This window comes from Artemia sp. Qi Xiang Cuo, chromosome 2 (assembly GCF_049724085.1).
Source record: "Artemia sp. Qi Xiang Cuo chromosome 2, ASM4972408v1, whole genome shotgun sequence".
Taxonomy (NCBI): domain Eukaryota; kingdom Metazoa; phylum Arthropoda; class Branchiopoda; order Anostraca; family Artemiidae; genus Artemia; species Artemia sp. Qi Xiang Cuo.
The window spans coordinates 39,994,601-40,009,646 of record NC_142795.1 but is presented as its reverse complement, the minus strand read 5'-3'; the positions used below and the strand labels follow the sequence as shown (position 1 = coordinate 40,009,646).

The 15,046-nt window shown below is 35.1% G+C and overlaps 1 protein-coding gene across 2 annotated transcripts in view; it reads left to right on the top strand.

Annotated features, from left to right (window-relative positions):
• Window positions 1–15,046, top strand: part of LOC148955223 (D-beta-hydroxybutyrate dehydrogenase, mitochondrial-like) — a 92,336-nt gene that overhangs the window by 67,509 nt on the left and 9,781 nt on the right. For both annotated transcript variants that reach the window (XM_089100918.1, XM_089100926.1), the window contains exons 5-6: window positions 1,641–1,821; window positions 7,223–7,375. In XM_089100918.1, coding sequence (XP_088957044.1) covers window positions 1,641–1,821; window positions 7,223–7,375 — 334 coding nt within the window. The remainder of the gene's footprint in view (window positions 1–1,640; window positions 1,822–7,222; window positions 7,376–15,046) is intronic.

Sequence of the window (15,046 nt, the reverse complement as noted above, 5' to 3'; positions counted from 1 at the left end):
TCCTAAAACCACACTGTTCTTCTCTTAAAATTTTATGTACAACATCTCTTAAGTCTAAAACGTAACATCAAACTAAGTAATTTGCTTCCTATAGAAATCAAGCTAATGCTCCTATAAATACCATCTTCACACTTAGTATCTTTCTTATAGAAGGGTTTAAATAAAGTTTTATAAAATTACTAGGTACTTCCTCTTTTAAAAATCATATCACAATCTTCAGTAATTCTATTCTAACTTCACAACCACGGTATTTAAAAAAACACTCGTTTATCAAACTATCAGCACTTGGGGCCCTATTATTTTTTTTATCCTTTTAGTGCTGTCTCTAATTCTTCCGTGTAAAATAAATCTTCCTTCACTTCCAAAGTGTCACAAACTTAGTATGAAAAGTACGAGTCTTGATGCCTTATTACTCATTAATTCTCACCAGATTGGTTATTTCTTTTTATTTTCCCCAATTTGATGTTGATTTTGCAGAATTTAAGACACCAAAGATGCTAGTTCAGGGTATACACAAAACTTTACACAAAATATAATACACAGTTGATGGAAAATATTTAACAGATAAAACTCATGGCCGAGGTCGAGGAAAACGATAAAATGTTTGCAACTGACAGAAAAAAAAGAGAGCAAAACTTTAAGTAGATGAAAGGTTTTGAACAGAAATAAGAAGCTGCTTGCTACATGAGTAGGAGCCAAGGAACTTGAATACATTACAGAAAGAAATCACCAGAATACAAGTTTTGAACGATTTATGCATATATCCCTAGTTGAAGCCCTATTTCAGTCTTACTTCCACAAAGAAGAGATTCGAGAATAAAAATAGAATAAAAAATTATGCTTGCGTGGCCTCATAGTGGCGTTAAGGTGGACCTTTCACGAGTTTGTCTAAGCAGAACCGTGATTACAAACAGCGCTGCAGGGTAACTTTGCGGAGTGGGGCCCCTCCAGGAAGTTATACCCAAGCAAAGGACACAGCATTTGCACTGGATTCTTATTAATGGATAATTCTTCTAGGTTTTGTTTGTCTTGGTGGACTTTTTTGGGCAGAAAAACCTCTTCCTGGATAAGTTACCTATTATAAATAGTATAATATTTGTATATTATATATGACATAGTATAATGTTATATATAATAGTATAATATTACTAGGCATGATTACTCGTAATATTATCCTCATTTTAATAGTCAATTAATCTGCATTCTGCAAATCTGCAAAATAGGCAATTAATCTGCATTAAATTTGAAGTAAATACGAATTAAATTGCAATTTCAAACTAGAACACCATCTTAGTTACGTTAAATCTTTTGATCCTGTTTGTCCTTTGTTTATTCGATACTTTAGTCGAAAAATTCATTAAGATGTCTAGAATGGGGATCGTGAAACAAGGGATAAAAGTTCCTGTGAAATTGGCAAGTTTTTCAATGTTATCCAGAAGACAAAACAGAAATAAATTTTTTGTTTAATGTGCTAAATAGCATAACTGTCTTAACTAACTCCGAAAAAATATAACTCCGAAAGGAACCATCTTTGGAAAAGTGTTTCATATTCTAGAATTTTGTTATCATACTATGATCATTTATGTTTTTATTTAGAATTGAAGAAAAGGAACTAAAGGATTTTTTCAATGATTTTCTAGGGTTATGTGGTGTTTGCTGGCTGCTTCACAAAGGACTCTCGAGGTAAGGGCGCTGTAGAGTTAGAGAAAGAAGGTGAAAAAACCCAACGACTTTTTACCGTCCAGCTGGATGTTTCTTCTCAAGAAAGCGTTACGAAAGCTGCGAAGGAAGTCGAGCAAAGATTGCCAAAGAATTGCAAGGGTATGCCTTTTCTTTTTTGGAAAGAAATAATCCAAGTATTTGTTATAGGTAACCTTTGGAGGTCAGCAGGTCAGGTCATAGTAGTTATTTTATTATTGCCAATTTGAAGACACCTGTCACACTAAATTTGTTCAAGTTCGAGGCTGAATTAATAGAAAACAAACAAAGTTTTTTTTCTGATGAAAGCAAAGAGCAAAGCTGAAACTTAAGACGAACAAAATGATTTATTCTCAGCGTTTACAACTCATATGAGTTGCATTTGTATATTAACGTACACACATTGATTGCTAATATTTTCCCTGTAAAAATGGCTCCTTACTGGGAACATAAAATTCAGGCAAAGAGACGTGTTTTTCCAACAGACTGTTTTATCTCTAGATGCTATAGAAATAAGACAAGAAACTTTTCTTCTACCCAGAAAAATGTTATTTTTTACTGGAGAAATTAAAGCCTGAGGCGATAATGGCCTGTATGAAACACTCTGAGCCTTTGCTATTCTAGTTTTAACACCTTCACTGCGCCCACTGTCTTTACTAATAATACTACCTAGGTAAGGGAAGTTGTCCACTTGATCGATCTTCTCGTTACCCAACATTAACTTTTCACCTTCACTTATTCCTAGCCTTAGCAAAAAAGTCTTCTTAACATTAATTTTCAAACCCATTCTCGCACCCTGATTTTGCAACACCTCTAAAAGTTCCTTCATTTTGCTAACACTTTCATCTAGGGTGCTTAAGTCATCAGCATAATATGAGTTCAGGAGAGTTTTACTGTTCCATTTGATTTCGTGTTCTCCCTTTGGTTTTTCTGTGTTCCTTAAGACAAAGTCCATCAAAATGATCCATATAATTGGGGATAGAACGCAAACCTACTTAACTCCTTATTTAATACGAAACCAGCTGTTAACCTCATTTCCTGCCTTAATCGCAGCAATGACATTCCACTAATCACTTTAATGTATTTTTCTCGTGTACCTCTCACGGACAGGACCTTCGCTAGAGATCTTCTACCTGCTGAATGAAGCTATTATTCATGATCTGCAAAAGTAAGGTCAAACGGGGTTTGGTGCCTCAGGTACTTTTCAATTACTAGTCTAAGACCAAAAATTTGGTCGAAACATCCTCTTTCCTTCCTAAAATCAAAACGTTGTTTTCTTAAAACTTTATCGGCAGCATCTCTTAAGTCTCAAAAGTATCAAATTTTGCGTAAATATGACATTGATATACGTTTCCAATCGGTGAGACCAATAGGTAGTTTCCTTAATTCTGGGAAGGGCTTAACTCGGGGAAGTTTAGTAAGTGGGGTGTATAAGATCCCTTGTTTTTGTGGGTAGTTTTATATTGGTAAAACTCACCAATAATTTCTTGAAAGATTTATTGAGAATTGCAACTCAGTAGAAAAAACTCAAAAATTCTTAACTTAATTTCCAATTTTATACTTTTTTACTCAGTTGCTTTGGTGTTCTCATCGAAATAACTCTATTAGCTTCTGTGACCTACGTGGATCAGTTGCGACAATTGTACTTTATTAACATTGGTGGTGGTTTTATTTGTTTTTAGTTTATTCTAGTTTTTATCTCTGTTCCTTCTTTGCTGAAGACGCCTCGTTTACATAGAGGCGAAATATCCGCGTCGTTTTAGTTTTTCATCTTTTCTCTCTACTAGCCGCAGTCTCGTTTTGTTGTTTTTTCATTGAATTTTTTCTCTCTTTGTTTTTTTTTTATCATTATACTAATTAATTTGCTACCTACAGAAACCAGGCTTACGTCTCTAGAATTACTACACTCACTCTTATCACCTTTCTTATACAGGAACACTTGCTCAATAGTTGCGGAAAAAGTAGTTGAATTTACAGAAACACGAGCAGTATGAACTATAGCCGGGTTTAGGCAATGGCTTTTGGATTGATGCCTTTTATAAGCGATTGACCTCTCTTCTGCTCAGCAGCCACTACTTTGGCATTGTCACAAACTTGACTTCTGCTGTATTCGATACCGAGTCTATCTGCCAGAATTTTTTTCCATGGGTGATCGCTCATAATTGTTGCAAGAAGAAGCGCCGTCGGAGAAGAGCAGTGGGTCATTAAAAGGGTTGGTGCGTCGATGACCAATTGAAAAAATACTGACGCAAACACCCAAGCCTGATTTTTACATGAAACGATAAAGTTTTCAAGTAACAACTGATTTTAGTCAACTTTTGTTTAGTTTTTAGGGACCTTTTGCACGTTTTTAGACCCCCTTTTAGAGATTCAAGGAGTTGGGGTTATGAGCAGACCCTCCCCCCTCCGTCACTCTACCATCAGTCGGTACTTGGTTGCATTGTTTAAAAAATGATTCATTATTTAAAAGGGATTTCTTTTTGCATGTTTTCTGTATGGTTAGGGGCTCGCCATTAAGGATATGGTACCTGGTTAACCTCACGTTGGCCCAAAGGATCTATTCATTTCTCAAGTCCTTTAGGGTTTTGGCGTACCACCCTTTTAAAAGTGTTGTCCGGGTACCTCCTCTCCCGCCCGAGTTATGCCACTGGCTAGCAAGATCGGCTGCTCAAATGGAAAATTTACCTTGAGAAATTAAACTGGAATATTAAAAGAAATATGGGAAACTGGAAAAAGCATTGATAATGATAACGTCGCTAAACTAGTGCTTGGAAGTTTTATTTTACTATTCTTGTTAGGTGGGGTAATCCCTAATTTCTAGATTTTATCGGTTTTATTATTTCAGTTTAAGCATTTAGGTTGAAGTAAGTTTGAATTGAATTTCTGAGAAATTTTCTCAGAAATAAGAAATGGACCACAAACTGTTCAGCTAAAGCCGAGAATTTCACAATGATGAATCACATTTTTTGCTATATGTAGACATTTCCTCTGAAATTTATCAAAACTCACAAGAGTCCAGGATCAATCTTGACGGTTGGAAAGCCGTGTGCAAGCACTTTAATCAGATTTAACCTTGGCGAAATATAGTTTTATTGTTTTTAGGCTTCTAAGATTAGAAAAGAAATATCTTGCCTCGTCATGTAATTTAGCCTCAGTAAAAATTGATCTCCGTTTTCACCAGTTCAGACGTCTTTTTATTTTTGGAAGAGTTAGGAACCTTATTTTTAGGTCTGAAAGGTTTAAATTATATACCCAAACCTGTTACAAATTTCGAAATCTTCTTACTTCCCTGCTGGAAGAAAAACGAAAAATTTATGCAGCGATAAAAACAGAAGCATCGTCGAATGAAGACTAGATGTAAATAGGTGGCCATTTTCTGTACGTAAATATGTGTAGGTAACGAATAAGAGGGGATAGCTACCTCTCTCTATAGTAAACCCAAATATTTGCAAGGTGTACGTTTAAAGCGGAAAAGACTCTTCACTGCATTTTAAATAGTTTTTTCTTCTGTTTCTACAAATATATTTAGTTTTTACGCAAAACTCGGAACGTAGGCTTTGACTATATTTCTTGGCAGCATTATCCCTTAGAATTTACAAAAAAAGGTGAAAGACAAAACCTGGTATTCTGAAAACCGGATGTTGTCCTTACAGATTTAGACTACTGCTTCGACTCAGTTTTTTTAACCTGACCTTAATATATTGATGTATCAATACTGCTCTGTCTGGTTGATATATGTAAAAACGCTTCAGCTATCTATAACTTGTAGTTTAATGCAGTGGATCCAATTTAGCATATAAATTCTCCGAATACAATTTTTAACCAGAAATAACTGGTTTTACGAAACCTTGATCTAACTTTCTTTTCTACCGATTTGAAACTGCAAAGAACCAAATTAACAAGCAGATCATGAAAATGGAAAAAAATAAAGTTAACGGTGAAGTTAATTGCCTTTTTCAAGAAAAAATTGCGGTTTTGGCTGGGTGTGAAAGTGAATATAGAGGGGAAAATTCTTCATAGGAGGGGATACGTTAAGATTGAGCTAAAACAAACAAATTCTGGCTAACTAGAAAACCGTCTTTCCCCAATCCCAGGCTGCTAAACTTGAATAAAATAAAGCTTATTGTTGAAAACATATTTCAGACTTTATTAGTACTATTCATTCAGTTTTTTTGTTGCTTGTTTATTTAATCGTACTAAATAAATTGTGCTAGTTTGGGTAACATCGGGCATTTTTTTTCTGGGATGGGAGTAAATGACCTTGGAGAATTGAATTACTCGAGGAGCAAATCCCTTCCCCTGACTGGAAACGAAAAGTTTGTCAGCCAGTTTTTGAAATTCGAGTTTCTTGCAGTTTTTCGCTTTTTCTACTAAAAGAATTTAGAGACCATCAGCGAATCCTATAATAATACTATATAGGTCTTTATTCATCTGCAGTCAGAATTGAGAAACTGTAAATCCATCAGATTAATTGTAAAAGTTCAAGCGCAGCATGTACATTAATTTTTTCGAAAAAAAAAACAAACTAAAATTCAATCCTCTAAACTAAATTGTACTACATTTGTGTATGCTATGGTATTGTATTCTAATATGGGGTAAACACCCTCCCTATTATTTTTCGAAAGACCCTGAGGTATTGGTTGGAAACCAAAGAGAACAATTCAGGTAAGAGTATTTATACCCGAAGTAAATAATCTATAAATAACCCCCCCCCCCGCTCCTCCTTTAAATACCTTGATTCTGATTATTTTTGCTAAGACGTATAAACTCGCTAAGATGGGATGAATTGTAAGAACAATTAAGTTTGATTAGTTGCTTGATTGATCATTTGAAACTCCTTAGGTTATCAGGTTGAAATGCAACTAAAAAGATGAAAGAAGTAGAAACCTATTTCGTTGACTTGTTTATGTGCAATAATAAAATGAAGGTCTTGGAAAGGGTTTTTACGGAGTGTATAGTTTTGGATATATTTTTTCGGACCTCCGACCCCATCAAAACTTCCACCTTGTTTATCTGCTAAAAAAAAAAAAAAAATCCAGAACGAGCAGACACGTACGTGGGAATCATCTTAGCGATGGCCACATTTTTGGGAGCTCCTAAATCAGTCTAAATGGAAAAAATCAGGCGCTTCACGTGAAAATTATCAAAAACTGCCAAAACAATCAGGCGCTTCACGTGAAAATTATCAAAAACTGCCAAAACAATCAGGAAATTTGCGAGTTGTTTCGGAGGGGACCTGATGTCTCCCTTGTACATATCCCTGCTACCGAATCCCCGGTTCCAGTATAAAGCTGACTACATTTTGGAACCATTATAAAACCCTACATACTTCTGGAAAAATCTAGAATCAAATTTGAATCAAACACCGCCATCCCCGAGATCCAAAACTTTCTCTCGAACAGATATATGAGGTTTAAAATATCAACGATTGTAAAGACCATAAGCTGGATGGTATATAATAGGCTTCCTTAGTAAAGTTTGACCGTTATTACATTCTTGTTGGGCCTTTATGATTATTTTTTAGGAGTTTGGGGAATTGTAAACAACGCTGGATGGTCAACCTTTGGTGAAGTCGAATGGGTGCCCATGGATGTATATGAGAAAGTTGCGAGCATCAATTTGTTTGGTACAATGAGAGTGACAAAAGCTTTCCTTCCCCTTATTCGTATCGCCAAAGGTAAGAATAGTATTCATAAATTAAGAACCTTATTCAATGGAAGTCTTTATTACATTGTAAGGAAATTTATTTCAGGAATTTATTTCAGGAAGAAGAGGAGGTAAATATGCAAGAAATTTATTGTCTCTTAGGCTCAGGTTAGGCAAACTATTTATTATGCCTCTCAAAATAATATCATTAATTAGAGTTCTCACTCTCTCACTCGCTTTTCGAAAATAATGTCAAGGTCACCCTACCATTTTTGGTACGAAAAAAAGAGTTTCGAAGAAATCGAACCCCCAAAAAAAAAAGAAAAAAAAAGAAAAAAAAGACGGGAAACGATGTTCCATATTTAACTTGAAAGCTTTTATTCTCCTTCCAAGGAGTTTCTGGATCTTTGGAAAGTGATTATAACTTAATTGTTTTATAAGTCTATAACATTCAGTAAGAATTCTAGTTAAGAATAAATGACAGTCGAAGAATACTATCTATTTTTTATCTAAAAAACACCAACTTCTTGGGGATGTTTTCACCCTTTTTTGGAAATCAGGCATATTTTCTCAGGCTTTTAGCTTTTGATGGGTAACATTAATGAACATTATATATTTGGAATTAGCATAAAAATTCAATTCTTTTGTTATGCCTATTATTAACAAAATTCCGTTTTTAGAGTTTTGGTTACTATTGGGCAGAGTCGCTCCTTACAGTTCGTTACCACGGACTGTTTGGCGTGGGAGCCACATTAAACTTATGCTACTCCAATTAGTATACATTTGTCTAATCTGGCATTAAGGCCTTTGGGTGCAATGTTGATATTCAGATTTTATAAAATTTTATTAACTTCACCGAAGTGATTTGACAAAGCTATGTTTTATGTATGAACAATATGATCTTGACAAAAAATTCTTATTTCAATCAAGTGTATTTAGCTCCAAACTCCTCTATTTTGGATCAACAAAAAATCTTGACAAACTTGATAGCATTTTACTGGATAGCTAAAATATACCCCCCCCCCCTCCCTAGATTTCGTAAGATACCTTTTTTTAGTATCTTCATCAAACCCTTGCCTAAACCCCCTTCCTAGATTTTCGGGAATTGGTACCTCTGGGCCTATGGGGTTGGAACCGTTTCCGTTTCCTTCCGCCAAATGTTCCAGAAATGTTTTTCTTCCACCGTTTTCTCCGTTCTCTGTTCTGTTTTTTTTTTGAAAATGGAAAAAACAGGAAACAGGTAGCCGTTTTTTTTATTATCGTTTTTGTGTCTGTTCTGCTTTTTTTTCTTATCGTTTTTTCCGCTTCTGTTTTTCTTAAATCCGTTTTTCTTAATTTTACGTTTTTTGGTTACAGACAGAATTATATCGCATTCTTGTGACTCTTATTGAGTTTGGACACTTGTCATGTATAGAGAGATATAATCTTAGTCCATCCATCACAAAGGACATGAATGTTAGATGGAACAGCACCCTTATTACGATAGAAATGTATTGTACCCATAAAGAACCACTGCACAATTTCTTCAACCGAAGCCTTCGTGACTCTAAAATCAGAGAGCTCGAACTTATCAACAATGAGTGATCCGTTGTGGAAGCTGTCATTGAGGTTCTTCGCCCGTTCTAACAGGCAGCGGTGATAACTAGTGGGTATAATTTTATTTCGGCAAGCAAAGTTTTGCTGGTGATTAAAGGACTTCAGATATCTTGTGAGACGCCATATAGTAATGCCATTCCTGATTCAGTCAATGGCCCGAAGGAATTATTAGCTGTCCAACCCAGGAGATATTTTTTTAACAGTCCTAGGTCTGATATGCTACTCTTCACAAGAGCTGTTTTTTTTACACTGCAATTTACGAAAAAAATGAACGATGTAGACATAGATAAAGCTCGTCAGTCCGTCTCTTCACTTCTCCAGCAGTTCATTTCCTAGAAGAGAAATACAGAAGAGCCCCTTCAAATTCAATTGAACTCTGCATCTTTCCCAATTGACGTAACTCCTATCAAGACAAAGATTAACAAAAATGCATCACCGACTCCACATCAAGAAGACAGCTTGTTTGCTAAGTTTCTCGGCACGACTGGGCTTCGAATGAACTCTTCAAATCAAAATGTTAACAATAGAAGCACTGCCCGCGAAGCAGCAAATATTATTAGGGCATATGAAGAGAGAGTTCCAGTGTTCTTGAGTGAAAGACGTAGATCAGGAAACAATAATTCTGATCCGCATATGCATCTCGCAGTGCCTGCAACTTCAGTACCAAGTGAGAGTGCATTTAGTCTCGCTGGGTACTTTATTCGAAAGCAGTGCTCACGAATGACTGCAAAGTCACTTGAACTTCGAATGTATCTAACTGACAAGTTTTGATTTATGTGGTCATTTTGAATATTTGGTCTTTTTTATATTTGATTTTCTTATTAATCAATATTTGTCAACGTTCATTTTACTCTCATAAGCCTAACAAACTGAAAAAACGGAAATATTTGTTAAAACGACCGTTAAAAAGAAAAAAAAAACGGGCTGTTTCTGTTGTTCTGTAAAAAAAATGGAAATAAAGAAACGGAATTCCGTTTTTTTCCTCGTTTCTGTTAGAATCTCTTTCTGTTCTGTTTTTTTAATTGCCGTTTTTTACCGTTTCTATTTTATCCAAAAACAGAAACGGTGCCGACCCCCCACTCTGGGCACATCATGGATCCAGACAGCCTTCTGTGACAAAATGAAGTGGGTTTCGTTCACCTTAAATACAAACCCATTCATATGCATTAATGTTTTATGGTCCATCACTTAATTCCTTAGGATACTACTTACTAATTAAATAAAAAAAATAGTTTTTTAACTGAAAGTAAGGAGCGACATTAAAACTTAAAACGAACAGAAATTGTTCCGTATATGAAAGGGCCGGTCCCCTCCTCAACGCCTCGCTCTTTACGCTAAAGTTTTTTATTGTTTAAAAAATAAAGTTGTGAGACAGAGTAAAACGTTAGCGTAAAGCGCGAGGCGTTGAGGAAGGGACCGCCCCTTCCATATACGGAATAATTTCTGTTCGTTTTAAGTTTTAATGTCGCTCCTTACTTTCAGTTAAAAAAAAGCTTGGTTTTTTACTTAATTGCCGATTGTTTTTGAATTAATGCAGCTTTGATTTTGGCTCACCGTACATGAATAATTAAAACGAAATTTGTATATTAATTTTACGTTTTTTGGCTAAATGGCTTTCTCGAATTTTTGTTCTGACGTAACTTACGAATTAACTTACGTACCGAACTTCTATATTCGTAGGTTTTTATTTTGTATATTAGGGAGTTCACCCCCCTCCCCTAGTCAATACCTCACTCTTTACGCTAAAGTTCGAATTTTGTTCAAATCACAAACCCCTGTATCTCAAAGACTGGTTAATTAGAATAGATAGCTCTTTTGAAAGTATTAACAAAAACGTTAGCATAAAGAGCGAGGCATTGACTAGGGGGCGAACCACTTGACATATGTAATTGTTTCTATTCCTTATGAATTTCAACGTTGCTCCTTACTTTCAGTTGAAAAACTTGTTTTTTTTTATTTAATTTCTGATCGTTTTTTAAGCAATGCTGGGATATCTAGTACCCCCTTCATAGAAATGTCCTTTCCCCCAAGGAAACATACTCCGCGGAAAAATCCTCCCCCGTAACCCCCTCCTCCGACCCCCCCCCCCACCAGAAAAAAATCCCTTCTGAAATCGTCTATATACTTCCCATTAACCAATACTACACGTAAAGACCGGGCGAAGTTAATAACTGGCAACCCTTCTCCTCGGACCTTTGGGGGATTATTTTTTCCTCAAAGACATATCTATTAGATTTTCGACTATTTTGAACAAAATGGCTATCTCAAAATTCAGATTGGGTGCCTTCGGGAAAAAATGAGTGGGGGAGGGGGCCAAGTTGGCCTCCAATTTTTTGGTCACTTAAGAAGGGCACTAGAGCTTTTAGTTTATGTTCGAATGAGCTCTCTCATGATATTCTAGGACTACTGGATCGATACGATCACCCCCGGGAAAAAAAAAAAAAACAAAATAACATATAAGCACACCTCCGTGATCTTTCTTCGTGCAAAAATGTAGAATTCCACATTTTCAAACAGTTCGTGGTAACGAACTGTAAGTAAGGAGCGACCCGGCTCAATGGTAACCGAAACTCTAAAAAACGGAATTTTGGTACCAAGAGATACATCCAAAGAATTAAATTTTAAGTCTGATTTCAAATATATAAGTTTCATTAAGTTTAATCTACACCATCAAAAGTTACGTGCCTTAGAAAATTTGGCTGAATTTCGAAGAAAAGGAGAAAGACCCCCTAAAAATTGTAGAGCCTTAAGGAAAATCACACCATCATATTCAACGTATAAGAGAACCCTACTGTAGTGTTTTCAAGCTAGTATATACAAAAATTGGTAATTTTAGAGTTTTTGCCAGAAGAAAGATCACGGAAGAGAGTTTATTTTTTTTTTTTTTTTTTTTTTTTTTTTTTTTTTCCAGGGGTGATCGTATCGACCCAGTGGTCCTAGAATATCGTGGGAGGGCTCATTGTAACGGAGATTAAAAGTTCTAGTGCCCTTTTGAAGTGACCAAAAAAAATGGAGGGCATCTAGTCCCTCTCCCAATCTCATTTTTTTCCAAAATTCACGAGATCAAAAATTTGAGATATCCATTTTTTTCAACAGTGTAAAAAATTTTATAACAATTTATTTTAGTATGACTTTATCCACCAAAGTCCCCAGGGGGAGGGCTGAAAGTTATGAACTTTACTCAATGTTAACATATAGTATTGGTTATTGGGAAGTATACAGACTTTTTCAGAGGATATTTTTTCTGGTAGGTGGGGGACGGAGCGGGTCGGGGGCTATATGGAAGGCTCTTTCCATGAAGGAAGTTTTCATGGGGGAAGGGACATTGCTATGAAGGGGGCGCTTGATTTCCCATCATTATTAAAGAAAAAGATCAGGAATTAAATAAAAAAAAACAAGTTTTTCAAATGATCAACTGATTGTGATTAAGAGGTCATTTTTAAAGAACTGGAAAAAATTCGAACATAGTTTAAAGAGCAGGGTATTGACTAGGGGGCGAACCCTCTAATATACGTGTTAAAAATTTATGAATATAGAAGTTCGTTACGTAAGTTAATTCTAAGTTACGTATATTTATTACTAATAAAAACGTTCGTAAATAAAATTAAACAAGTTTCGAGAAAGCCATTTAACCAAATATAATACGCAAATTTTGTTTTAATTATTCCTGTACGGTGAGCCAAAATCAAAACCTGCATTAATTCAAAAACGTTCAAAAATTAAATAAAAAAAACAAGTTTTTTTAACTGAAAGTAAGGAACGACGTTAAAACTTAAAACGAACAGAAATTATTCCGTATATGAAGGGGCTGTCCCCTCCTCAACGCCTCGCTCTTTACGCTAAAGTTTGACTTTCTCACAACTCTATTTTTTTAAACAATAAAAAAACTTTAGCGTAAAGAGCGAGGCGTTGAGGAGGGGACAGCCCCCTTCATATACGGAATAATTTCTGTTCGTTTTAAGTTTTAACGTCGTTCCTTACTTTCAGTTAAAAAAACTTTTTTTATTTAATTGCAGATAGGAGCGTGAAACATCTACAATAGGGATTTCTGTTACGCTGAATCTGATGGTTCGATTTTCATTAAGATTCTATCACTTTTAGGGGGTGCTCCCCCTTTTTTGGAAAATAAGGCAAATTTTCTCAGGCGTGTAACTTTTGATGGGTAAGATTAAACTTGATCAAACTTATATATTTGAAATCAGCATAAATATCTAATTCTTTTAATGTATCTATTGGTATCAAAACTCCGGTTTTAGAGTTTCGGTTACCATTGAGCCGGGTCGCTCCTTACTTACAGTTCGTTACCACGAACTGTTTGATATTATTCAATGTAGGTTTTATTCCTTTTTATGTCTTTTATTCAAGCCCAATCGTACTCGCTGGTATTGATGCTGGATTGACTTTGGCGACTTACGGACAGTTTGTCGGGTGGAAGTAAAGAGGGAAAGTTCAAACTCAAAACGAAGAAAATTACCCTGTATATTCAAGAGGCTACAGCCACCCTTAAATTGCATAAAAAATATTAATCTTCTGTGTTAGAGGGCCCATCGCCCTCCTAAACGCTGTGTCCTAAACTTACTACTCTCTATGCTAAAGTTTGACCACTGTTTCCCAGAAAACATTTTTAAAAGGAAATAAATAAGATTTACAACTATGGATGTTACATTTATCGTCCACCATTTAGATTGGAAATGGTATTCAAACTAAAAAAGACAAAATATATTCTAAAACGCAATTGGTTGACTTTTCAGAAAGAATTTCAATTTTAAATTAAACGGCTCTTGGTAAGTGTTCGTTTTTACGATCACGTCTCAAAATGTTAGAATCGAAATTCTATTTATGAAAATCAACATTTCCAAGCCAGTCCTTTCGTTCTGAGCTTGCTTGAGGCTTTTAGAGAATTCTAATTGTACACTAAAAACTATCGATATCATGGCTGACGAAAAAGTGTTTAGGGCCTTATAAATTAGTCTTTTATCTTCTACGGGCTACTTATGGAATTTTCTTTTCCTAAGGGAACGTCATGTCTTTTTTTGCGTCGGTTTTGTGTTTTTAGTAAAGCGCTAGTTTTTCGAATTCTGCAAACATAGGGAGATATCACGAGTCAGTTTATTTAAGCTAGTTTTGTAGATGCATCGTTTGTTCATTTTAAGTGGCAACTTTATTCTTACTTCCGTAAGAGAATCTTTGCTTTTTAAACTATTTTTTTCTATCTTGATTTAACCGTGCTAAAATTTAATAGAAAATGAAAATTTAAGACACTACAATGCGTTATGACAGTCCAATGTTTCTTGTAAGATCTATTGATCTGAAAATAGGGATAGGAAACTTTGGCTTGGTATACTAGTGTCTGATGCTTGCAATTGGGTCTCTGGCCAACTATCTAATCGCATTGACGTCGAAGCTTGATTAATCTTTCGTTTTTCCATTCCTTTTTGTTTTTGTCCTAGCATTTGAAATTTTTACATAACTCATGAAAATTATTTATGAGAAAGAAAAGTCACATAACAAGATATGTTCTTAAAAAGACAACTTTAGAACATTTTATTTGCTGAAAAAAGTATTTGACTATGAGGGGTAAATTCGAGCTATGAAAAATGAGATTTATTGTCTTTCTGTAATTTTGATGAGCTGGCTCAGAAATTCTATTCTGACACACAGTTTTCCGTTTAGAAAGCACGAAGTGGTACACTTTCCATGCACTCTGGGTAAGTTTTAACTAACTAATTAATTATAAAAAAAATACGTTTTACAAAGGAAAGTAAAGAGCGTCATTAAACTAAAGATGAGCAGAAACAAAGTCAAATCGTAAAACACCCATAAATCATCATCGATAAATAAATGAAGCACAAAACAAACAGAAATTACAATAAATAACTTAGTCAAACTCAAAACAAGCAGAAACTAAGAGGAATAAGCCTCATGCCCCCTTGTCTTCTAAAGATCTGGACATAATTTGCAATTTACTGAAAACAATCTTTTTTTCGAGCTATGTGTTTTTGTTTCTCACAATATCGAAAAAAGAGAAAACAAAATCACCAGTATACTCAATAATACTGAAAAAAGAAGAATGTGGATTGACAGTTTCATTTACATGCTAATATTC